The 26,691-nt window shown below is 39.2% G+C and overlaps 1 protein-coding gene across 1 annotated transcript; it reads left to right on the top strand.

The window, feature by feature from the left end:
* The first annotated feature begins 237 nt into the window (after positions 1-237).
* On the top strand, positions 238-26,691 carry tprg1 (tumor protein p63 regulated 1). The gene is made up of 5 exons (XM_042006896.1): positions 238-744; positions 3,428-3,519; positions 6,311-6,487; positions 20,628-20,781; positions 25,747-26,691. Exons 1-5 carry the CDS (start codon positions 538-540, stop codon positions 25,939-25,941), a joined length of 825 nt encoding a protein of 274 aa, XP_041862830.1. The 5' UTR covers positions 238-537; the 3' UTR covers positions 25,942-26,691.

Below are 26,691 nucleotides of genomic sequence, written 5' to 3'. Positions count from 1 at the left end.
GAAGTACTACTGAGGGAATAATATATTTTTAATTAATACATTTATAATATATTTTTGGTTTACTTTATTTTAACACATAAAGTCAAAATGTGCTAGAAATGTACTTTCTGAAAATTAAGTACATTTTTAGTACATTAAAGTATATTACTTTTTTACCTGGGTATTGTCAGGATTTACTTCAGATCAGCTCTTTAATCTAGTATTTCAGAAGATGCAGACCGTAACCCAAAGCTGCTGCAATGCTGCACTTTTGCTGCTGCCTCTCTAAACAAATACAGGAGGACACGGAAGAAGGAAGTACACCTGCTGCTGCCGTCCGTTCATCCAGCTTCCAGCATCCGCCTGCCTCGGTAATCAGTGATTAAGCTGGCTGGTTGTTTTCCGCAACTTCAGTTAAGTTTCGATGCAGAGGAAGTCAGATAGTCTCGACAGGGAAACTTTCACTTTTGGAGAAGAGCCGTAAAGAAAGTTCAGAATCAGCCGTAAAATCCTGCTGATACCAGCCAGGTCAACTCGGAGTAGTTCTGAAGCCTGAACATGGCAGACAACGAGGAAGCAGCGCAAACTGAGGTCCAGCTCACAACCTCATCCAGCGGACCAGCGGACACTCAGCCAGCTGCTGGCCGCAAGGGAGATGCGGAGGAACCGCAGACGGATCAAGGAGCGGCCCAATCCCAGCGCGGTGACCCCGGCGTGGACTCATGTGTGTCGCAGTTCAAAACCAGGAAGTTCTTCGTGTTGCGGGTAAAAGAGCAGAAGCATCTAACTGTGTAAATACTGGTATTCCCTCATGTTACAGCCAGCTCGATTTGAATGACTGGTGATAAAAAAGGAATATTTTGGATGTCTGGTGTTTATGGGGTGATTTTTCCTAATTCAAAAACAACTTTTGCCACATTTGATGAGTAAAGAAAACAGATAAAACAGATGGCCGACATTTGGCCCTCAGATGAGACACAATTTCATTCACTTGAGATTTGATCTTTTAGGAGCCCCTTAGCGGACACAGGGACAGTTGTTTCTTTGTTACCACCATCTCACAACCTCCTCCAGCGGACACTCAGCCAGCTGCTGGCCGCAAGGGAGACGCGGAGCCTGTTCAAGCCGTTTAGCTCAGTTTTTTTTAGGTGTTTCTGGTCTGCATCTGTACATCACAGCACATACACATGACATTATGTCCATGTTAACAGAGGAAGTATGTTGTTGTGATGTAAAGGATTCATTATACGTGCAGATGAAGAGGTTTGCTGTAATCTGAAACAGTATCCAGCATCTTGCTGCTTTATGTTGTGGCTGCATATGTTTAGACTGTAAAGTGACATTTACATGATTTATTGGTAATGTAGGCTATTAAATAAACTCCACTTTCCATTCGTTTTCATGACTGTCAATTTATCTGCTTAGTACAGCTTATTAAGAACAAGACGTTAATTCTGTCAAAAAATCCATTTTAATACATAATGTCTTCTCTTTTAGATCTTCTGGCTCAAAAAGGATAATTTAATCTTCTTAAATTTAGTCTGCACTCAGAAGTGTCATCTGACCTGACATCAGCTGTTTTCGTCCCTGCCGCGAGTGTTTTTGACCCGCTTTCTGATTCTATTATTAATGTTTTGTGTTTGCTTGTTTCTTCTCCGCCCTGTCTGTCAGAAAACCCAAAACTAACGCAAAACTTAGGTCCTGTTTACACCGCAACGCTGAGGCAGTAAAGCGCAGAAGTTTTGTTGCGTTGTGGCCTCGTGTTTACACGGTAACAGACTTTTAGTGGATAAAACCGCAAAGATTTGACAACGGCCTCGCGATGCAAGCCGAGGCCCGTCAGTGTCAACTGTAAGTGGTGTTACCCATCAGAATCTGTGACCACAGGGGGGCGATAGTGTATATTTCTCTGCATGTACGTCTTGCAGACGAGCAAATAAGTTTAGGTCTGAGTTCATTGTAATGCATGTACAGTAAAGTCACACATTCTGATAGCTATCAGAGATGGTGACCTCTGTGTTCTTGGCTATATGAGGGTCACATATTATGTCAGAAGAGTCCAGAGTATCAGACGATAATTTCTAAAATCTATGAGAATGTGTGAGTTTACTGTACCTGCATTATAAAGAACTCCCACCTAAATAATATGCACATGCATAGAAGTGTACACTATCGCCCTCTGTAGTCACAGATGCTTATAGGGCACAGATTTTGCTGCACTAACAAACGTTCTGTGTGGTTTGGAAAGCAAACTGCGATTAAATGCTTTAATGTTTTTAACACATAATTTTTTTGTAATTAATTAATGTGTTGAAGTCATCAAGTCATCATTCATCAAAATCTAAGAAGATGTCTTATATATATACAATTTTAAACTGTTGCTTAAGTCCCGATTAAGAGCAGAAAAGTGGACCACATCAGTCCAGCTCTGAGGTCTTTACACTGGTTGCCGGTCCATCAGAGGATAGACTTTAAAGTTCTGCTGCTGGTCAATAAAGTTCTGAATGGTTTGGGACAAAAATACATCAGTGATCTCTTGGCCTAATATGAACCCAGCGGACCCCTCAGGTCATCTGGATCCGGTCTCTTATCAGTTCCCAGAGTCAGAACCAGACACGGAGAAGCTGCATTCAGCTTCTATGCTCCACATGTCTGGAACAAACTTCCAGAAAGCCTCAGATCAGCTGTGAAACACTCAGTTTATTTAAATCCAGGTAAAAGACTCACCTGTTCTCTGCTGCATGACAATAGTTCTTATTTAAGTTAAAATCTATATCTGTTTCTAGCTTGAGTATTTAAACTTGATTGTTTTAATACTGTTTTAATCTAATGTTATTTCTTTTCTTTTTTGTTTTTAATTTTAAAATATGCTTCTTATTCTGATGTTTCAATGTTTCCATAAAGCTCTTTGAGTCACTCTGTTGTTGAATTACACTATACAAATAAACTTACTTTGCTTTGCCTAGATTGCTTATGCAAACCTGCCAGCTCACAGGAACGTCCATCTCAAAAGAAAGCGTTTATTACAGACCTGGTGTATTTGACTGTAGTGGGAATACATCCTAAGTTAATCCGACTAGCTCAACAGCAGCATCAGATTATAGTCGTACAGCTGCAGGATCACAGTAGATCTTTAGAGTTCTCAAGCTTGTTATTGATATAATGAAACAAAGCTCCAGGACAGAAAAGTGGAAATAAATGCTTGTAGTTGACAGTTTTAATGTGTTGAACACAGATTTGTGCACGAAAGCTTCCCTGTGTGTGTTACTCGGGTTTGGCATTGTCAGCTTTCTTCCATATCAAAGTTTAGGTTTAGTGAGATATTTCTTTTTTTAACCCAGACACGTTGACATTGTACTTGTCACAGCTACATGTCTGCCCCAGAGATTACCCTTTAAGCTTTGTGTGCACTTATGATTGTGATACTTGTGCACTTGTGTCTCTGCAGCCTGGCACTCTGGATGAGGCCATCAAAGATGTCAAAGCTCTGGTGAATCAAGAGGAAGATGGCAACGTTCAAAGCATCTGGCTGATGGCAGAGTGAGTTCACCAAACCGTGTTTCTTTGTATTTGTGTCATCACCAGGTGAAATCCTCGAACGTGTCTTGCAGAACGGTATTTGCTTTCAGATTTTACCTTCTTTCTAACTAGCGCTGCGTTGTTGTGTCAGCCCACCCACACTCTGATCCTGGATTCCTGCAACACCTCTGTATTACAGCGCTCCTGCTCAGTCAAGGTTAACTCATTTCATTAGTCCCTTCAAAGCTTTTCACTCACACCTTCTCCATGATGCTTTAGCTGTTCAGTGAACTGTCCTCTCTGGCCTATCGCTGTCAGCTGCAATCAGGAGTGTTTCACTGGGAGACGGCCACGTGCAGCCGGCTCAGCAGGCTGTAAGAAAGAAGGCCACTCAGAGCGAATCCAGGCCAACGTGATTTCACTGTGTGTATACAACTGTCTGGGATGGAGTGTGTATTTGTGTGTGAAAAAGGCAAATTATGCTTTTTAGTGATTTTAATTATTACAGCAGAAATGTTTGAACACATTTTAAGATCAGATGAGAAAGCTAATTTTGCTGAGTTGCACTAGAGGGCGTTTCTAAATTATTATTTCTTTTTTCACCTTTTTCTGTAAAATTTTTAGTGATTTTTAAAGCTTGCATGTATATTGTATGATCCTTGCCCAGGGCACTTTTGGAAATTGTGAAACTTTTACTGTACATAATTGAGCAGCTTTGCAATACATGTTTTTGTATGTGTGTGAACTTTCAATAACCTTGAGCAGAATTTTACCACCAAAACCTCACCACAGAGTAAAACATTCCTCACAGCATCACTGTCCGGTTAGGTCTCTAACAATCTCTACAGCCATTTTCAGTTAATTCTCCTCACATAATATTTTTGATTGCTCTAAGATTATCACTTTTATTTTTCTTTCTTTGTTTCTATGTTTATTTTATTTTATTTTATTCATTATATACAGTTCAGGTGTTGGGCTTCTAACAATTTCTTGTCCCGTGATTAATTGATTATTATTAACTGACCACTTCAGTGCATCCTTTCAAAGAGGAGTGAATGTTTAATATACAAAAACTGAAATAAGAATGCTAGATACAAAGCACAAGTCGGCAGAATTTTTAAGAAGCAGGCAAAATCTAAGTGAAACAGTTTATTTATTAAACGTTGGCAGAAGAGATTGGAGGCAGATGCTGGTGGAGACTAGCTGTACCTGAGTTAGAGAAAAGGCTGGTAGAGGACCGTAAAGGAGTTCAGTTAATGACCAGGCACATTTCCTTAAAAGTTAGCAGCAAAAACAAAGTGCATGTCATGTCTAGAAAATAGGAATGATTTTTTTTTTTTTTTTTGGTGCTGCGTTCTTAACCCCTTAAAATGTGATTTTTCCTTAGAAGGACTGGAAAGGTTAAGCATATAATCATCTACTAAAAGATATAATAAAACTGAGGAATAGCATTTATGTTCAGCTGTTGCTCAATGTTTAGACAAAATGTTCATAAAGTGTATTTTTGTGCAAACATTAATCTTTAGAAAAAAATTTTTTTGCTAAAGGTGATCGATGGAATCTGTGTTAGCATGGTGACAGGCTAGCATAAAAATGTCACATATTGCAGTTCATGCAAGAAACACAACATTTCTGATACTGGAAATGCATTCTCTGATGTCTCTAGATGCCACTAAACACCAAGAACATGAATATTAACCTTGTTATTGCGGAGCAGTTCTTCATTGCTTTTTAAATTCGCATCCATGCAGGTAACTGGCTTTGTTGTTAGTACCCAGATAGCGGACACATTTGCCCTAATCTGCGCTACGTTTGACACTGATGGCTCAGGCAAGTGTTGTATGGACCAGATGTGGTCCAGATGTCAGTTGCCAGCGTGGATGTGGGTTGTGTAGAGCTGTCAAAATGAATGTATTAATCCACAGAGATTTTCTGTAATAAAAAAATGCATCGACATATGAACAACAAAGTTATTACTCATGCCATATTTATTTGGCATTATCTCGGTGAGAGAATCTGATTTTGGGCATGAAGGTGCCATGACCCGAATCCACCAACAAACTCATCCTCCTTGTTTATGAAGATTCTGGCAGCATTCAACATTTAGTTGATGGCTTTAGGATGACCATTTTTGTTTATTACATAATTACCTACTAGACCTTGTGGCCCACACTCCTTACCCGCTGCACAAGAAGGGAAGCAGGAGCAAGGCATGGTGCTCTTCGCTGTGGTAGAGGCATAGAAGGCAGACACAGAGAGCCAGGTGGCTTGTTGGAAATGCAGCAGCATGTACTGCATAGAGGAGAGTAACTGAAGCTAAAGTATCAATGTTATCTCATTGGTATCCATCGATATCAATCCATACGATGGTATCGATATTGTCGATATTTGGATCATTTTGCCCACTACTAGTCGTGAGCGTAATTGTGTGCACAGACTTGCTTGTGTACTAAGCTTGTTAGCAGGAGTCCACTCAGGGGCACATTAGAGAACTCAGACCAAATGGCTTTGCTGATTCTGAAAGAAAAAATAAAATTAATAAAATCATAATTCTGAAGGCTTTTATTTTGCCATGGTGATGCACCACGATCATCATGCAGCGGAAACCCTGAAGTAAATCCCATCTCTGTAATTAAGTTGTTTACTATCTGTTTTATGAATTAACAAATCTTGATGTAGTGATCTTCTTATCTTGCTTAACAGTGACATGTTCTGCCTTTAGTGAAGATTTAATCCGCTGCCCAGCTCTACTGCTCTCTGCCCTTACAGGGAACAAAGCATCAGCGTCTCACTCACTATCTGGTTGTTTCAGGGTGGATCACTGGAACAATGAAAAGGAACGTATGTCTGTCATCACAGACAACTCTCTGCTGGTCTTCAAGTACGACTTCATGATGCTGAACGTTGAGCAGATCCAGAGGATCCCGCTGAACTTCGTGGACCGCATCTGTCAAGGGACCTTCACTTTCCCAAAGCACTCCCTACTTCAGTAAGTCCTGTCTTGTTCCCATCCATCCATCCATCCATCCATCCATCCATCCATCCATCCATCCATCCATCCATCCATCCATCCATCCATCCATCCATCCATCCATCCATCCTGCCATCCTGCCATCCTGCCATCCATCCATCCTGCAGCTTTAAACTCAGAAAACAAAACTGAATTTGTGCTTGTCTCATAATGAGGAAGCTCAGACTCTGACACTTTTTAATTGCTCTTTTTTGGGTTTAGTTGGTAATTAAAAAACTAAAAACTCAGCTTGGAGTATTACAAATATTAACCCTAATTATCTGCGCTGTGCTCTAATTTGTTTCACAAAAGCTAAATTCCCTGTGAGAAAAGTTCTGGTAGGACTTGCTGCGATACATACCTAATCATATTTTTGGCCTGGATATTCTAGTTTTAGGTCTCATTTTCACTTTTTTCCATAGAAACATGTTGTCAAGTTTAAAGATACATTTGAGGATGCAATAAAAAATGTAAGATGTGTGTCGTGCAGAAGGGCAAACAGGAATAGGAGAGCTGAAACAGATGAAGGGGGAAAGCAAAGCTGTCACTTGGAGCTGTCTCTTAACTGATTAGTGGCTAAATTAATGTAGTCTCTTCATGTAAACCTTTTAAAGACGGCTCAGGGGATACCAAACCAACTAAAACTAATTTGATGGATAAAATGTAATGCACTGTGAAGAGCTTAGAGAGCGTAGCCTTTATTGGAGGTTTTATCTCTGCACATTGCATTAAATTATACATAAAACATCCGTGAAAGCCACCCGGGAGTCCAGCAGTAAAGAGAGGGTTTCAAATAGAAAAGACTGGAGCCTCAAACATTTCCTCTTTCTGTTTTCATCTTCAGATCCCTACTTTCCTCACATTCCTCCCCATCTCTCCCTCAGGAAGTGTCTTCTTTTTTTGTCGAGGTCATTTTGTCTTACTTTTGGCAGAAATTGATCCACACCAACGTTCGTTTATATTTGGAAATGAATCCTTTCTTCCTGTTTGAACACTATGCAAAACTTTCCTTTCACATCACAGAATCAGTGTGAGGAAAACTAAGAAGTTGGCTGAGGAGATGAGATTATTTATTTAATACCACATTCATTCATTTCTTTTCACTCCTCCTGTTTGTATCAAATAAACTCAGAGGAAAGACTCTGCACAAACAGATGCAAACAACCAACAAAAACCTCTGCTTTTGTGAAGTGTTTGTCTGCTCATTTCACTGGGTTTTTTTTCCATGCATGAGAGAAGAACTGCTGCAGTAGAGGGGCTAATAGTCTATACCAGGGCTACTCAGTTCAGTCCCACAAGGCCTGCAAACCTGCAGGTGTTCAGTGTTTCCCTGCTCCAACAGACTTGACTCAAATAAATACAACAGCCTATGATGTTCTGCAGAATGACTCTTTAATTTGAGTTCTTCCTTATTAAGATTTTAGCAAGCTTGTTAACAAGGCATTCATTTCATTCAGGTGTGTTGGAGTAGGGTTACCTCCAAAACATGCAGGGCAGCAGTAGGCCTGTCACGATAACAAATTTAGCTGTACGATAAATTTTCTCAGAAATTATCGCGATAAACGATAATATTGCGCAGAGCACTAATGTGTCATTTTGAGACCATTCTCAACTAATATAGTGACATATGCCGTAATAATGCAAGTACACATTTTCAAAGGTCAATAAACTAAATAAATAAAAGCGCCTTTTTCACTGTTGCATCTTCAAATAAACTCCAGACAAGTAGACAAGCATGCCGGTTTTAATGACGAACCAAACTTAAGCACTTTACATCGAACAAAAACCCGTGTTCTTCTTCTGCTCTTCAAAATCTACTGCTTGTGAAACAAAGTCATTCTGCCCTCTGTTGGCCTTATAAGTAACTACAACCCAGCAGTTAGCTGGGATACCACATTCACATACGCCGGGACACCGGCCCAAAAGTTATGCGGCCCACTGGGAATCCTCCCAAACCTCTCGATTAGCCGGCATTGCTCTTAATGTGTATTTTGTCATATACGGTAGTATATAGGCTGATTCTATTTGCGTAATGTGCCTGCGGATTACAGGGGTTATTACGGTAGACCAGGAAGTGGGGGCTTTGTACTGACGTCGTAAGCTAGAATGTGTGTGTTCTGCTTACATGTGGGAAGCAGCGAAACAATAAAAGAGGAGATGCTTGCATCTATTATTTACATATTTCAGCATGAGAATCGGAGGTTTAGCGCGAGAGCGTGAGAAGCCACTTAAATACGCAAGTCTCACGGCCATTGCGTGTTGGCAGCCGTGCAAAACAAATGCGGCTTACCGGCTCGTGCTGCAACATGCTGCAGTCAAGTGTGACACTAGAGAGATCACTCCGCAAGAAACCAGAGCGTTTAGTCGAAATACTCCATAGTGAAACCTATTGTCATACACAGTCTATGGTAAAGGGGGGACGAAAAAAAATTATCGCGGCCGGCAAACTTATCGTGCTCTTATTTTCTTATCGTTCAATTAATTGACTTATTGCTTATCGCGACAGGCCTAGGCAGCAGGTCCCGAGTAACACAGTTCTAAAGCATGCTAATGTAAAGGAGACGTGGGAGTATGTAGGCTGTGACGTTAGACATGGACGTACCGATAAACGCATGTAATTGAAGCATAAAGAAAGCTTATGGTGTTGCGTCTAGCGACAACTTTATTTGGACATCATGTTCAGTAACTAGTTGTTTGGTCCATGTCTGAGTTTTTATCTCCAGACAACAGATACTATGTCATCATGTTTAACCTCAATGTCTGCTACAGGTTCACTTTCTGAACTTTCTGTGTCCATATTTACCGCTCAGAATCTCCAGTAACAGCTGCTCTGCTGCAGGTTTACTGGTGCAGCAGTGAAAAATCATGCTTTATGACCTCTTGACTGGATTACTGTAATGCACTGTAAACTGGTTTGGATACTTTTTGTCTGTATCGTTCGCAGATTGTTCATAATGCTGGAGCTCGTCTTTTAAAAGCCTGAGAACATGACTCTTGTCTTGGCATCCCTTCACCAGCTTCCCTGTCCATTTGCAAATTAATTTTAAGATTGTATTGCTTACTTTTTAATTCTTAAATAGATTAGCTTTAAGTTATTCAGTAGATCTTCCACACTTTTATTTTTAAATGTGCTATGAAGAAACTTGACCATAACCTACTGGGTAGGAATGTCCGTTTCACTCTCATGTCTGTCCTTCATTAAGAAAAACTGTAGGACATCAAGACTGCTGGATCCATCCTGCCTTGGATCAACGCTTCAGGCTGCTGGTGGTGTAATAGTGTGGGGGGATATTTTCTGGGCCACTTTGTACCATCGTGGCCTGGTTTAACCACCACAGCCTACCTGAGTATTGTTGCTGACAATGTCCATCCCTTCATGACCACAGTGTAGCATCTTCTGATGCTACTTCCAGCAGGATAATGCACCATGTCACAAAGCTCAGATCATCTCCAGCTACCTTCTGGAAGTACCAGATCTCAGTCCAGTAGAGCAGCTTTGGGATGTGGTGGAACGGGAGATTCTCATCATGGACGCAGCCGACAAACCTGCAGCAACTGTGTGATGCTGTCATGTCAATATGGAGAAAACCTCTGAGAAATGTTTCCATCACTTTGTTTAATCTATGACACCAAGAAGTGAGACAGAAAAATTCAGAGTGAGCTGGACAGCACAACTTGTGATGAGGTTTTCCAGCAAATGGCTGAGTTGTTGTTCTGCGTAACACAAATAAGTGACTTCGCGATACTTACTAGCCGCCTGGTTAAGACGACCCCGCCCTCACTAAACTTGTCCACAATTGCCCTCTATTGTAATGTGAACAATTGAAACCAGGGTTGTGTGGTGTCGACTGAATTGTAGGGCTAAGATGGTACGAGTGGGAAAGGGCCATAAGTGGTTTTATGGATTTTTTCTCCTTTATTCCACACACAGCAGCCTGAGATCTGGGATGATCTCCTCACTTCAGGTCAAACCACACTGTATTATTTTCAGGACTTTAACCTCCAACATTAGAAGAAGGTTTTATACATTTCAGAGCTCATCATTACTCACCAGGCCAAATACAGCAGAACAGGCCAGAAACCATGATACTACCACCACATGTTTCATAGAAGGGATGGTTCTTTCCAACAGAAACTATGTTGGAAATGTTACTGACAATTCCAGCAGCTGATGTCAGTGTTATTTTTGGAATACTGTTTTTTTTCTCTAGAGCAATCAGCACTGCCATTTTTTTGTGTTCTCCTGAACTCTGACAGCTATTGGACTCCTCACCCTTGAATTATGTGCCTCACATTGTTCTCTGGGGGTTTTCTAACTTTTCAAACCTTCATTACAGCCACAATGCACTTTTATAAACTTGTGTTGTGAATGATATACTTTGATTTTACTTTGTTTAAAAGCTATTATAAGTCTAGAAATCAGACACATATGTATGGATGGAGTTGTTTGCTTATTCTCCCAGGCGGCGGACTAACACACCCACCTGAGCGGTTTTCTTTTGGTTCCTGCATCTCTGAGGATAAAAGCCAGCCGACAGTTGTCATTTGACCACTTGATGTCAGTGTGCACCCTTCATAGAGAAGGTTTAAGTTTATAGAGCCCCTCATCACTTTGTTTTGTGTCGTCACTGATGAAGATGGGATGTCATTGTGCGTCTGTTGCTATTTAGGAGCTGAGATAATTAATCTTTGTGCTTGTGTTTGTCTTATTGTTTGACAGTTGCTTTTAGAGGTGGGTAGTTTCTGCTTCTTGCTTATTTTCCAGTGAAAATGAGTTTGGTCTCAATTTAATTTGGCTGTTATATGTGTTCGTCAGAGGTTAGAGAATTGTTTCTACATCATATTTTTTAGCACAAATTAAACCAAACTTCCTCTGCTGAGCTCTTCCAGGGCATCAGTACACTTGCCTTGTTGTGTATCTGATTGTGTTGTTTATTTTCCCCAAACATCTTTGCTGATGCCAGTAGAATCTGTGTTTGTGATTTTAGTCCTGATTAGGTTTTTTTCTGCATTTCATTGCTTTGCATATTTTCCAGGTGTGCCTATGAAGAGATGAAATGCATTATATTTAGTATATGTGGGGAAATATGTTTTAATTGCCTTCTTTCCAAACTGTCTAGACTATATAATTACCAAACAAATCATCCTTTTTTCTTTTTTCTGTCTGAGGGAGTTGGGTGTGGAACTTTAAAGAAGATCTGCTTGAAGATTTCTTCAGCAACAGCTGTAAAAATGTTTATATAATAAATTTATATGTGATATATAATATGTAATAAGCAATCACAACGCTGCTGTTCTCTGTGTTCTTTGGGGTTTTTCTAATCAGCTGGAGTTTCATCTCTGAGTGTTTAGTAAAACTTCAGAAGAATATCTATTACAATTAAAGTCTTTCTTGGTCAGCTGTTATGTTCACACAAGTGAGGCCATTAACAGCTGTTTTAATAAATTAAAAGGTTGTCAAGGCTGGTTTATTGTAGCCGCGTGGTCATGCTGCTGTCTTTATGCGCACACTAAAGCAGCATCAGGCAGCACAGGGCAGTGAGTCAACACAAAGAGGCTGCCACCATTATGAGCGAAGTCATCAGCAAAGTGACCAGTTAGATTCCTCCAGAGTCAAACAGAGCAGCAGCTGTTACAGGGTCATTGTTAACATTTGACTTTAAAATTTTCTAAAACCTTCACATTTGTTATAAAGCACAAAAAAAGATCTCCCTTGAGCAAACAGTCTTACAAATATGAGGGAAAAAAAAAACTAAGAAAACATATTTTAAACATAAATTCTCCCATGTGTGTTGAAACCGGGGGACAGTTTCATCTTAATGGCTGCTCTGCTGCTCAGAAAGTGTTGGCTTAATGTCTGCTGGTGCTGCAGAAAACAGTCAGCCAGAGGCAGCCAGAGGCAGCCAGGCCATCTGGATCTCCTGGAAATGTCCAGACAGTCATCAACTAAGCAGATCAGAGAGCTAGGAAACTGTTTGAGGTAATTAATACAGCTATTAATGAATCTTTTCACCCACAAATCTAATAAACACTTTTATTTACACCTGCAAACCTTAATACTATAAATGCAGCCTGTTTTCAACTCTGTATTTGTTTTGCATGCCATAGTTTTTCAAATGGTTTCATAAGTAGCAAATCATTTGAAGGATAATTAAACACTGAGACGTTACAAACATAATCCTCTAGATGGAAGTGTTAACCCGTCCTCTGTAAGCACATAAGCAGCAACCTGAGCACAGTGAGGCATTCATGAAGTTAGTTCATCTGATTAAGTGGTCGGTTATGGCTGAGTGATGTATATTAACTTACCAGCAGTCAGAACCTCAGATATATATATGTGTGTGTGTGTGTGTGTGTGTGTGTGTGTGTGTGTGTGTGTGTGTGCATATACCCACATATACTGCACACAGATTCATATAAAAGTGGAGTATAATAAAAAGGAAAATAATGAATAAATAATGAGGGAGGGTGATGGTGAAAAGAAGAAGGTTGCACAAGCTGCTAAACACAAAGCGAATCTCTGCACAAAATACAAATAATAGAACAGAAGCACTTCAACTAGAGGCTTCTTCATCTCTGCTGCAGTAAGGACTGGTTCAGAGATCATTCCTGCCCACAACAAAAGTCTGGCATGATAAGTCTTTATAATGACTACATTATTTTGGTATGTAAAGTGTTTGTTCCTTTTTATAATTTATTTACTTTATTTAAAAATTATTTATACAGCTACATTTCTCTTTGCTTACAGGCTAACACAGACAAAATGATGCTCCAGATCTTTTATTTTTACACTGTGGGTGATCTAAATCCTAACAGAACTACAGCCTAACCCTAAAATCTACATTTATTTAAAAAGCAAGATTATAATTTCTTATTATAATAAGGTAAACACATAATATAATATATCTTTATGGTAACCTACTTTTTACATCATTGCTTCCTCCAAAAGCCAAACATGTATACGTGTTAAAAACCATTTGATGATCAACTGACTGTAAAAGCTTCTTAGCATTGAAAGATATTTATATTTTACTTTTGCTTAATGTCACATTTGTCATTTTCCACTCAGATTACTTCTGTTCAAATATGATAGTAAGAAGGTATTTTGATATAAAAATATTAATGTCTTTAATATAATTTCATGAAAGGATGTTTGTTTAGCTCATTGGATACTAGGTCTGTGGGGTTCACTTGTGCCTAATTCAGTAAAGCTAATTAATATTAGCTTTACTAATATTATTGTCTTGTATGTAGTTAAACTTATTCTAATATTATCTAGACTGATTATATAGTCACATCTTTACTTGGTAAAATGGAAACACAAGATGAGGGTTTTCATGTGGAAAATTTTATTCAGAATTTAAAGAACTTCACATAGAACCAAAGAACAAAAATTAAAATTAATAAAAAAAAATATAATTCATCAGTTCTAATTGTTATTATTCATTATCAGACCATGAACCCGAAACTGGATCTACCAAAACCACCCGATAACCGCTGCTCTACAATTTCCTTGGGAAAGAAAACTCAAAAAGTGGAATAGACTTCACTATGGAAACTTACACAACCAACACATTTGAACTTTTGGCAGTTTTCAGCCACACCACCTCTCTGGTTCTGTTAATGGCTCCATTTTGCATGTTGTTGGTGAAAATGTGTTTTTTTCGTCATAGAGATCCATCATGATGATGAGATCAAACACTGCTCTGATTTTACTTTTAGTCTCTCTCATTTCATCCACTTTTCATTCATCCATTCGTTTGGGACGGCACTAGTTTGAGTCTGACTCTTTCAGGTCTCTCTTTTTTAAAAGTCTTTTATGGAATCACTCCCATCTATTATCTATACATGCTTATTCTAATGCAGGGTTGCTGGGGGAGGGGGGCTGGAGCCTGTCTCAGCTGCGATAGACAAGGTTGACTCTGGACACCCAGTCCATCACAGGTCCAACGCTGAAAGACAAACAACCACTCTCACTCACCAGTTAAACTAACATTCATGATTATTGGACTGTGAAGCGCAGTGGAGGGACCTGTGGAGAACCAGCGCATACACGGGGAAAACATGCAAACTCCACACAGAAAACATACAACCTTCTTTTTGTATCAGCTGTACATTTGCATAAAGTACAGTGTGATAAAATGTGCTTAACACAGTCGACACCATCCATCAACTTTCCACATTTTATCGGTGTGAAAAGATCAACCTGTACCTTAAAAGATCCGACTTTCTTCTCACTATTTATGCTTTCAATCAGTACTGGAGCTCATGCTGACTTAAAGGTGGGAGTAGAAACATAGATTAACCGGTAAATAGACAGATTTACCTTTTGGCTCAGCTGTCTTAGGCAGGTCTGTATAAAGCTCCACATCACTGCAGATTCTTTTCAATCCCCTCATTTATTCTTCTCTCTCCCACTGACAGAATCCACATCTGTACTTGGAATCTAATTAGATTTTATTTCCATTCATTTCACTGGTTTGGCTTGTGTCCCATTTGCTAACATCGAGGTGTGGCTGGTTTTGACCTTGTTATGCATCTTACCACCACTTTCACTCCAGAATTTTCCACTGCAAAAGAACTGAATAAATAAATAAATAAATAAATAAAATAAAATAAATATTCTCTGGAGAATATTTTTTATCACCATTCTGGCTGCAACTGTATATCTAAGACAAACAAGGAATGCTAACAAGGCCCAAAAACAGGCATGGATGAAGTGTGCACACAGGCCGCTCCCATACAACGAACAGTATGAATTCCCAACCAGCAGTAGGTTCCTGATGTTTTAGGGTATGCATCTGTAGATTTGTGCACCCTTGGAGAGTTTCCAGCTTGTGGACTCTGCCTTTCTGAGGCAGATATGTCTGCCAACTGCCTGCAGCTATAATATCTCAGCCTTTTCACTGTGGTGTTACAAGCTTCACAGGTTGCAGAAGTAAGAATCACATAATTAAGTTGCATGCACCTCCTTAACTTGACTTCTTTTTTTCTTTATTGTAAACCTGTGGCATGTTGCATGTCGGAAGGTTGCATGTATGGATGGCTGACATCCCTGCAGGCTCTATTAAGCAATCGAAGCAGAGTTGTTTGTGTGTGCTGAGACAATGTGGGGCGCTTGCCATAACAACTAGAACTTGGCTTGATATTTATCTTGAATGTTGACTTATGAGTCCAGAAGTACTTGGAAACCAGAGGAGGATTTAACAAATGTTACTTGGCCTTAAGCGCAGTGTTTCTCTTACGCATTTGTGCGTTTTGCAAAAACATTTTGGATTAAATGAAACTGTTGTGAAGAGGTCAGCCGAAGGCGCCTCCCCAGTTTGACCTCTTGACTTTGATTTGACGCCAGCATGTATATAATCCTTGTGACCTGCTTTTAAGATTTCTGTACTTTTATGTATCAGAGTGAGGTGCAGTGAAAGTCCAAACCCCAGCTCTGCCACATAAACACAGTGAAAACTACCGAGGCCTCTGTCTGGAAAGCCCAGCCCTGCTCTGCCTGTTTGGGCTGGTCCTCTGAGTGATAGCTTCCCTGAGGAATTCACCAGAGCTTGTTTTTTTTTTTTTTTAATATCCCCGCTTATTCACGGGCAATAGCTGTGTGCTCTTACAAAAGACAGTGTGTACAAACGTAACTCCACCATCCTCACTGGCTTTTGCTGAAATACAATCAGTCTTTTAGGCTGGGATTTGCTTTTGTATCAGTTTTTTTTTCCAGGTTTTTGTCTTTCCTCCCTCTTATTCTCCCTGCACTACATTTGCTCTGGAGGGGGCACAAAATGTTCAGCATTCTCATTCTGAAAGCACTTGTGTAAACATGGATTGAATTATGGTGCAGCCCCTCCCTGGGACGGTGACATATCAACATCTACTCTGCTATTGTTTAGCCTCAGGTGTTTAATTCTGGTTGGCAGGAAGCGCTCTGTTTCACAAGGCGTATGGTAAAAATGAGCACATAACCATGGCAGGTCATTAAGAGAGTCAGAGCAGAGTTGGGAAATATCCTGCATCCTGATTTATTTGTCTTTTCTGGTTTATGCCGTGAAAACCAGCTGATACTTTACACCGTTGATCAACAAGGACCGGTGTGTGTGGGTTTAATGTTAGTCCATATTTTATATTTTCTGCTTTAGTTTAGTTTTTATTTAGTTATTGGACAGGGACCATATATGTACAGTAGCATTGATCACAGAGATAAATATGCTTTGTACCAGATTGTGGCTCTCTGAGCTAATTTCATCTGCAGTCCCAAAAACATGCAGAAATGCATTAAAAATAGAAAATACAAAGCACACATACAGATAGTAGCAAAGATAAAGTACATTGCATAGTAAAATACAGTAAAATAGCACAAAATAATTACCATTTTAAAATAAAATAAAAAACATAAACATAAGTAATAGTAGTTACATTAATAAACACGAGTTTACCAGATTTAACCCTCCGCCCACCATACTTGTCTGCTTTTTTGTTTCTGTGTAAAAATAAGTGTCGGCATATTTTTAATTCTGTTGGAAGTTTGTTTCATTGTGTTATTTTTTTTTTGATTGTCCTAATTCTGCTGATCGTGTTACTCTGCTCATCTTCTCAGATGTTAATTTAATAAACAAAGTGGTGGAGGGACCATATTATTGATTATCTTGCAAAGCAAATTTAAATTTGCGTATTTATTGTAACTTTGAAAGTTTAACATACTGTGTTTGGAGAGTATTTGACAGTGATGATATTGTCAGTGTGTGTCTTTATAGAGCGATTTCAGCAGTTCTACACACATTAACAGTGTGTAGAAGGTGAATTATTCATATGATGCAGATGTCTGGGGAAATGATATCATATATCATATCATATCTGTGTGTTGCATTAAGGTGTGGTGATTTTCTTTCCTCAAAGAAAATCTTTTTCTAAGAAAATGCTGTCTAAAAACTAAACTGGGAAGGAATCAGTTTGGTTTCAGTTTAGTTATGAGTTGGCCACTAATGTTGGCCTGTGACTAAGGAAGGAAAAATAGCATTAGAAGAGTGTTCGCCATGAAACCTCCACATGAATTAAACTGGGCTTTAACCACAACACAAATATATCTCAAGGTCCTTTTACATACACAGTCCTATTCAGTTAATGTGATTGTAGTACAATTAAAACAAATCCATTATATGATCCACATTAGTCCAATTTCTAGTTACTGTTTTTATATAAACCAATTAATTAAGATAATGACCTAGCATGTCTAGGTTTATTTTGTCTGTTAAAATTGTAGTGGTAAGAATTAATTTGATCAGACAGTTTTTAAGGAGTTGTATTTACCTTTTTGATATGTTTCAACTAAAACTTCAGTCTTCTTCAGAAGACGTTTTCTGAAACAATCAATGAGAAGTAGGTATGCAACTTATAAAAACACACACTTAACGAGACAGAAAAGAGAGTACTAGCTCGAAGGTTAAACATCCCTGACCAGGAATTCATCTTAGCCCGTCAAAAGATGCAAGAACCAGAAAGAAAGCAGAACTGTGTAACGTTGTTGCAGGAATTTTAAAAACTGCAAAATTACCACAAAGAAATATCCTTAAAAGAAGAAGAAAAGACAAAACAATCACTCAAAAAAGACAAAACTGTTCCTGTATTACCAGGAAATAAAGGCAGAACCACAGTGGTTATGGACACAAAACCCTACATAACCCAGATGGAAACTAAGTTAGGAGACAAGGACACACACAAGGTGCTCAAGAAAGACCCACAGAAGAAAAAAGAGAGATGAAAGCGCTCCTGAAACCCATGCTAGAACGAAAGAAAATAACTCCGGGTATGTATAACCATTTAATACCAACTACAGGCACTATCCCCAGGATTTATGGCACACCAAAAATTCACAAAAAGGCCACTTTACTACTGCCCCATTGTAGACAGTATTTGTTCCATCACATTCAACCTATCGAAAGCACCGGTGGAAAGAATTAAACCCATCCTCAGACTCACAGATCAACATTGCAAAAACGCAAAATAACTAGCCAGGAACTCAAAAACACAAAAGTAGAATCAGATGAGATTTTCATGTCACACAACATCATATCACAATTAACCAAACCTCCGTCAACACACTATAAATCATAAAAGAACGCCTCAGTAGTGTCAGGACCATACACTGCATATAAAAGATGGGCGGAGCCTCCGTGATGTCACCCGTAGGTTTCTGAAGAGCTGAATTGAAGCTCATTGGGCGGTTCCCACCATCGCCATCTTGGCAGCGTCACTCATGTTGTCATTCCCAGAAAATCCAAAAATGGGCAAAGAGTTGGAGCTGAGAGGTAGACTGTGAAGGTGGGGGTCGATGATTGACACCCATCAAACTCCGAGCTGCCTGTAGCTAAGAGCTAACTGAGCTAACCCCGAGCTAACGGTAGCTAACAAGCTAACGGAGGTAGGCGGGCTAAAACTAAGACGCCCTGTAAGCCGGCTAAAAGCCACGGTTGTGCTGCACTCTCCCTTCTTTCTTCAGATATTGGATACCCGTCAATCAAAAGGACACGCCCCTAATTATGCCGAATTTCAAGATTAAATTTTGCTGTGAAGTTGGTCTTTTTAACATGGGAGTCTAAGGGATTTGCTCTGTTTTGGAGCCAGCCCCTAGCGGATGAGGGGTGAACTGCAATTTTTTTGCAATTCCACTTAGGCTTCACATGTTACCGGTTGAAGTTGCCGCTTGGTCAGGACCTTTAGGAAAAGCACAAATCTCACAGTTGAAAACAGATCCCGCCTCCTGCGTTTTGTTGCCAAATCCACCTATTTCAGGGACAAGATTTACAGACAACAAAGTTTCGCAATGGGAGACCCATTGTCAGCCATCATGAGCAGTTTTTTATTTTTTATTTTTTTTTATGGAAAATCTGATTTAACAGACTAGAATAAACTAAATTAGCTCAACGTTTCTATAAGTGGTCCTACTTGGATCAATACACTATTTCTAAAATTTTCTGTGACTAATTATAAATGCTTGTATAGTTTTACTTGAATGGTCCCCAGAAAGGTAGCATTTCTTTGGAACATGATGTAGAGGATGGCTTTGGACCCTTCTATCAGCAGTAACAACTGTATTCACCTTGGATTTTCCACTTTCAGACAAATCAGAGCTGTTGAGTAGATTTGATAGACATACAGCAGATAGAGGTTTGTGAAGATCTTAACTACATGTAGATCAACACCAGCATCATTTCAAAGATGAGATCTGGGAGTGTTTTGAGGGCTGTTTGTACTCAGTCTTCTGAGGTTTCATTAGGATTAGAAAAGCTACGACCTGGGGCGGGATTCATTAAAACCTAATGTATTTACTTTAAAACTGAAGAAAGAACAGCAGAAGAAAGAGAATATGCTCAGCACGCTGTAGATTACCGCTAAACACGAGATTGCCCTACATTAAGTATTTACCCTGAGGACAGATTGGGGTCTTTTTTTATGTACTACTAAAACATTGTCTCCATGGAGACAACAGGTCTAGGCATCCCCTACATGACAAAAACTGAAATTAAACAAAATGATGCATGAAAATGTAGAAAAGAAAATTATATGCATATAAATAAATAAATACTCGCTGGTCACTTTATTAGGTACACTATTCACTTTTTGCATATGGACCAGATTTTGCTTCTAGGATCTGCATCAAAGTTCAGTTGCTCATGCACACCTTCCCTAAAGAACCAGACTTTTCAAACAAACAAACTAAGTTTTGAATAAGAAGGGGCAGCTATGAAATCATACTAAGTTAAGGTCCATTGGTCATTTGTCAGTATTCTTGCTTTAAATTGGAAAAAAAATGAGACTCACTAACATGTTACTGAGCCAAACACACTCACTGCAGCTACAGTTTGCAGTTACTGCCCTGTTTGTTTTACTTATTCTGTCCTTACCCAGAATAAAGCCTGTAGATAAAAACAAAAAAAATCCTTGTAACAACCTGCTGTATAAACAACTCGATAGTCAGAGAAGAGTTTCATACATGTAAGTGACTGATAAAGGAAAACAAAACAGGATCTTTGTTGTGAAAATTGGTGAGTGATGTAATTAATCTAAAATGTTAAAAGTTTAACTATGACTTCTAGTAAATCTTGTAAATTTTGGGTCTTTTCAGGAGAGAAGGAGAAGGGATGCGTGTCTTCTGGGACCGTCTGAGAGAACCCTCCTTTATCTCCAGATGGAACCCCTTCACCACCGACTTCCCCTTCATCACCTTCACGCACCACCCTGTCAGGAACATCAGCGACACGTTTGCTGCTCTCTGTGATGTAAGTTGACCTATAAATGATCACATGAATGCTTAGCTTGTTTTCCTTTTGGAGAAAAGGCAAGCTAAGTGTCTCCTGCTTTAAAATGCTTTTTTTATTATTCCTTTCTTTAATCCATGATTGTGTGCACTGTGGTGAGCATTGTCCATTAAAAACCAAGTGCTTTGAGAAAAGTGTTTTGCTAGCTGAGTCATCACAAAGAAATGATTAACTGGAATTTAGCATCAGATAGCATCTCTGATTATTGCAACACTCAGAACTGAAACACACCTGGATCCAGGTATGAGAGATAGTGGCTTGCAAAATTATTCAACCTTCTCGGCGTTTTTCCTATTTGTGTTACAACCTGTTATTTAAATAGATTGCTTTTGGACATTTTATGCAAAAAAATTTAAATAATCCAAACCGGAGAAGTGAAATGAAAAAGGAAAGTGCATATGTTCTGTAGGTGTTTTCATGCTCTTTGCAGTAAAGCCTCTAAATAAGATTTGGTACCACCAATTACCTTTTTTTTTATTTATTTAACCTTTATTTAACCAGGTAAAAAATGTTTGAGAACCAGTTCTCATTTGCAAACATGACCTGGCCAAGAGGCCCCAGCAGGAATAAATATTTTTATTTAACCTTTATTTAACCAGGTAAAAAATGTTTGAGAACCAGAACCTTCATAAGTCTTATAATCAGATCCACTTGTGTTTGTGATATCATATGCGCCTGTTCTGAAAGGCCCACAAAGCATTATTAAACAACACTATGGACTTTCTGACCCTAAAACTCTGTGGTGAGAAACCACTCTTCACAACCTTTTTTCCATCCCGGAACATCACTTTACAGCAGCATTTGGATTTACGGCACCCCATCACATGCCAGCAACACACTGGTTGTTTTGAAAGCACACCATGGCTGATTCAGCCAAGAAACACTAGAGGACATTAACATAGGAAGAAAGGAGAAGAAAGAGAGAAAGGAACAGAGCAAGACATAAAACAAGAATCATTTTCAGACTGACTTTTACTGGCTGGAGAAAGTTTAGAGAAGAGACAGGAAGAAGATGGATGCTGGATTAGCTGTTGTTAGAGGGCACCTCAGTGTTAAAATCTGCCAAAGTTCAATAGTGAGGCTAAAATCCATCATCACAACATGGAAAGAATATGACACTACAACACACCTGCATGAGAGGTCTGTCCACCAAAAGTCGCAGACCAGGCAAGGAGAGCATTGATCAGGGAGACAACAAAGAGACCAAAGGTAACCCTGAAGGATCTGGAAAGCTCCACAGAAGAGACTGTTGGATCTGTTTACAGAACCACTATAGGTTCAACACTCTGTGGAGATGGGCTTTGTGGAACAGTGGGCAGAAAAAAAGACTTCTTCTACAAACCTTTACCAAAATATATGTAGGAGACTCCTCAATCATCTGGAAGAAGGTCCTCTGGTCAGATGAGACAGATTAATCATTTATCACTAATGAAAAACACAATGTCTGACAAAAACCCAACACCTCTTCACCCTTATAACACCATCCTCACAGTGAAGCATGGTGTTGGCAGCATCATGATTGGGGGTGGTTTTCTTCAGCAGGTCCAATGAAATTGCTCAGAAATTGTTCATTTGGTGGATAGTGATAAATATGAGAAAACCTTTGAGGAAGATATGTTTCAGTTGTTCAGGGATTTGACACTGGGACAGAAGTTCACCTCTCAGCTGGATAATGACCCAAAAACATACTGCTAAAGAAACATTAACTCTGTGGCATGAGATATAGACTGATGGACATCAGCAGGATGAGTAGTTTTGTTTTAAATAATAGGCAAATGTCCTAAAAGCTAGAGACAACGCTGAAGACAAAATTAAAGACAAAGTTGCTTGTTAAGTAAATAAGTAAATTTGATTTATATAGCAATTTTTGAGAGCAAATGTCACAAAGTGCTTCACCATTGAAACCATTGTCAGACAATGAATAAAACAACTATAAAGCAATAATAAGAGCAAAGTAAATTAAATTAAATAAGATAAAAAAACAAAATTAATAAAATGAGAAAAAAAAATTATAAGTAGGCCTGTATAACACAAATATCTAATCAGCCAACCACATGGCAGCAACTCAACACATCTAGTCATGTAGACATGGTGAAGACAATTTGATGGTGTTTAAACTGAGCATCAGAATGAGGAAGAAAGGAGATTTAAGTGATTTTGAACGTAGCATTGTTGTTGGTCTGAGTATTTACTGGGATTTTTATACACAACCATCTCTAGGGTTTACAGAGAACGGTCTGAAGAAGAGAAAATATCCAGTGAGCAGCAGTTGTTTGGACCAGAATGTCTTGTTGATGTCAGAGGTCAGAGGAGAATGGACAGATTGGTTGGGCTACAGCAGCAGAAGACCACACCTGGTGCCTCCTGTCAGCTAAGAACAGGAAACTGAGGCTACAATTCACAAACACTCACCAACACTGGACAATAGAAGATGGAGAAACGTTGCTGGTCTGATGAGTCTCCATTTCAGCTCCACAATCAGATACTAGGCTCAGAATTTGGTGGAAACATCATGAAAACATGGATCCATCCGGCCTTGGATCAACGCTTCAGGCTGCTGGTGGTGTAATGGTGTGGGGGATATTTTCTTATCCCATTTTGGGCCCCTTAGTACCAACGTGGCCTGGTTTAACCACCACAGCCTACCTGAGTATTGTTGTTGCTGACCATGTCCATCCCTTTATGACCACAGTGGAGCATCTTCTGATGCTACTTCCAGCAGGATAATGCACCATGTCACAAAGCTCAGATCATCTCCACCTGCTTTCTAGAACATGACAATGAGTTCATTGGACTCCAACGGCCTCCACAGCCACCAGATCTCAATCCAAAAGAGCAGCTTTGGGATGTGGTGGAACGGGAGATTCTCATCATGGATGCAGCCGACAAACCTACAGCAACTGTGTGATGCCGTCATGTCAATATGGAGCAAAACCTCTGAGGGAAAAGTCCACATCTTGTTGAATCTGTGACACCAAGAACTATTGATATGTGTATTTAAGGACTTTTTTTCCCCTACGGTAAAGGGAATTAAGCCTTTAAAACCCAGGCCAAGAAAAAATGGGGAAAAAATGAACATTTTTAAGTCTTTATTTGGTCCTTTAACAAAATATAAATATATAAAAAAAATACAAATAAAAAAATTTAATATTTACTATTTATTTCCATGTGATATGTCAAAATGTTATGCAAAAAAGCTCCATCCGAGGGCAGAAGACACATGTTAGACTGTGTTCAACAGGATTTTTGTGCAGTTTTGTTTTTGTTTTTTTTACCATAAAGTGATGCAAAAGGTCTCAGAAACTGTATGTATTAAATATAATACATACAGCATTAAAGCGTTCAGGACTATTTTTATGACAGCTTATGATTAGGTGTAATGGCTCGCTTTCATGGTATCACAAAGGAGGTTGTAATAGTGGATTACATTCTGAAGTGTTTTAGCACCTGCTATGAATGTTTTAAAACTTATGTTTTAGTCGAACTTATCTGTCTCACTGTTTCCTTCAGCTAGAACTCTCCCAAGACATAAAGTGACATAAGCAAGAACCAGATGTAACCAGTGTTGGGCAAGTTACTTTAAATTAGTAACTTAGTTACAGTTACTAGTTACTCATTCCAACAGTAACTTAGTTACTTTGGTTACTCATTACTTTCAAAGTAACTAGTTACTAGAGAAAGTAACTTTTTTCCATCCTACTACAAGTGCAGTGCGCCATCTAGTGATATACATGTACAACTGCAGTAGAGCAGTGTAATAATAAATCAAACATGATAATGTCTCTTTTCCTCTCATTTATTTTATCCTTCTATTTTGATACTTTTCTATTGTTCCCCACCTTGTACAAATGCACACACATTATTTTGGAGTTGATGTGGCACATTGCTTGATTTAAAAAAAACTTGATTGTACCCAATAGTATTACGATGAAGATGTTTCTGAAGGTTGGAATTGCTAGTCTTCGACGTGGATAGAGTTTTTGAACCTCCACAAAGATTAACAGGTCACCAAAATATTCATGTTGTCTTTTGCTGACACAAAAGAAAAATAATGCGCATATTTCCATGATAGAAAGCCCACGCCTGGGCTGTGTTCACCTGCTGCCATGGTTGTTTTCTTGTTTTCATTCACCTGGATGTCGACTGGCGGTCACATGCTCTCTTTCTCTCTCTCTCTCTCTCTCTCTCTCTCTCTCTCTCTCTCTCTCTCTCTCTCTCTCTCTCTCTCTCTCATCCTCAAGTAGCGAATAACGAGTCTTTTTAAATCACAATAACGAGTAACGCGTTCCTGCTTTTTACAAACTAATTAGTTACAGCGCAAGTTACTGTAAAATTAACGTAGTTACTGTAACGCGTTACTAAATAACGCGTTAGTCCCAACACTGGATGTAACTAAGAATCATCAGTTAGATTTCAGTCAGGTCTGTTGCATTAGATACACGCCTCAATTCAACATTCATACACATCGAACAACACATCCAAAGCTATCGCATGAGCAGTGGTTGGCCTGCTCACGTCAGTGGTAACTGGCCAGTTACAGTGCTCGGGGCTCAGGCCAGAGATGATCTGTCCCTCTGAGCCCAGCACCTCATCGCTTTACCTGTGACCTGAATTTAAAATAAATTCCTGCCAAATTTGAAGAGATCCTCTCCTGATTTTTGTTCTCGGGCTTCCAATTAAAAGAATCAGGCTAAGACAGGCAGTTGCTGTAGATATGTTGTAGCCCTCAGCTCAATGAGGGTAAACACTGCTAAAGGTGACAGAGGATTTAAAATAAGGAATGGGAAGGCATGTTTTCACTTTACAGGTTGTTAAGCTTAGGACAATGGAGGCAGATGTGTAAGTGTAATCTATTTATAGCTAAATTTAAAAGCAAAGATGATTCACTGCTTTCAACAAGTGAATTTGGCATCTTCTTCTCCACAGATCGACAAGTTTTGTGAGCAGCTCAGGGAGGCAGCTCAGAAAGCCCACGCCATGAAACCAGTTCCTGGAAAAGCCAACGGTGTTATGCTCCTTAAGCAATCCATCCAAATCGAGGCTTACGTGGGCGCTATGTCTTTCCTCGGAAACCAGAACAAACTGGGCTACTGCATGGCTCGAGGAAACATTGGCTTTTAAACTAACACTTGTGCTGTTGTTCAGTTTGTTTGCACTTATTTGGAAGTCTTTAATTCTGTTCAGATTTGTTTACAGTGATTTAATAAACGTTCCACAAAGACTGGACACAGATGTATTCCTTTTTTTCTTCCTGTGTGAGGTTTAAACATCTGTCTGATAGCTCTCACTGCTCATTACCAGTGTGTGGTGTCTGAGTCCTCAGAAATATCCACATTTCAACACTGCTCTTCACTGGATGACAGATCCCCCGCTGCTTCCAAGGAGCTTTATATTTGCAGTGATATGGTAATTCAACTCTTTCGCAACGAGATTCCTTTCTTACTCCCCCGGTATCTCTGTTAAAAGCTCATTCCCATGCCATTTAGCCCCTTAGAAATTCACTGGAGCATAGGGGCACATTTGTCAGCTTAGTTTTATCATTCAGTGTATTTTTACAGTGCAAACAGTGGTGGAATTTCCCCTTGATTTATTTACATACTGCATGGAGCTCTCATGAGGCTAGAATAGACATAAAAATATATGATTTTATTCTTTGAGTTTTCCTTTTTTCCATTTACAATTCATTAATATCTCAACTTACTAGAGGTGTGTTTAATTCTGCTGAATTAGCTGTTATCTGAGGTTTCTGCCGGTAGCAGCAGGTTTAGCTTTTCTATATAGGAAATATTCACTGAGTACATACATTAGAGGAGAAACTTCTTGCAGTGCAACTAAAACGTGATATATTACACTGTCTTTGATTTATTAACA

Source organism: Melanotaenia boesemani, chromosome 14 (genome assembly GCF_017639745.1).
Source record: "Melanotaenia boesemani isolate fMelBoe1 chromosome 14, fMelBoe1.pri, whole genome shotgun sequence".
NCBI classification, from domain to species: Eukaryota; Metazoa; Chordata; class Actinopteri; order Atheriniformes; family Melanotaeniidae; genus Melanotaenia; species Melanotaenia boesemani.
This window is presented reverse-complemented; position numbering and strand designations above follow the sequence as displayed.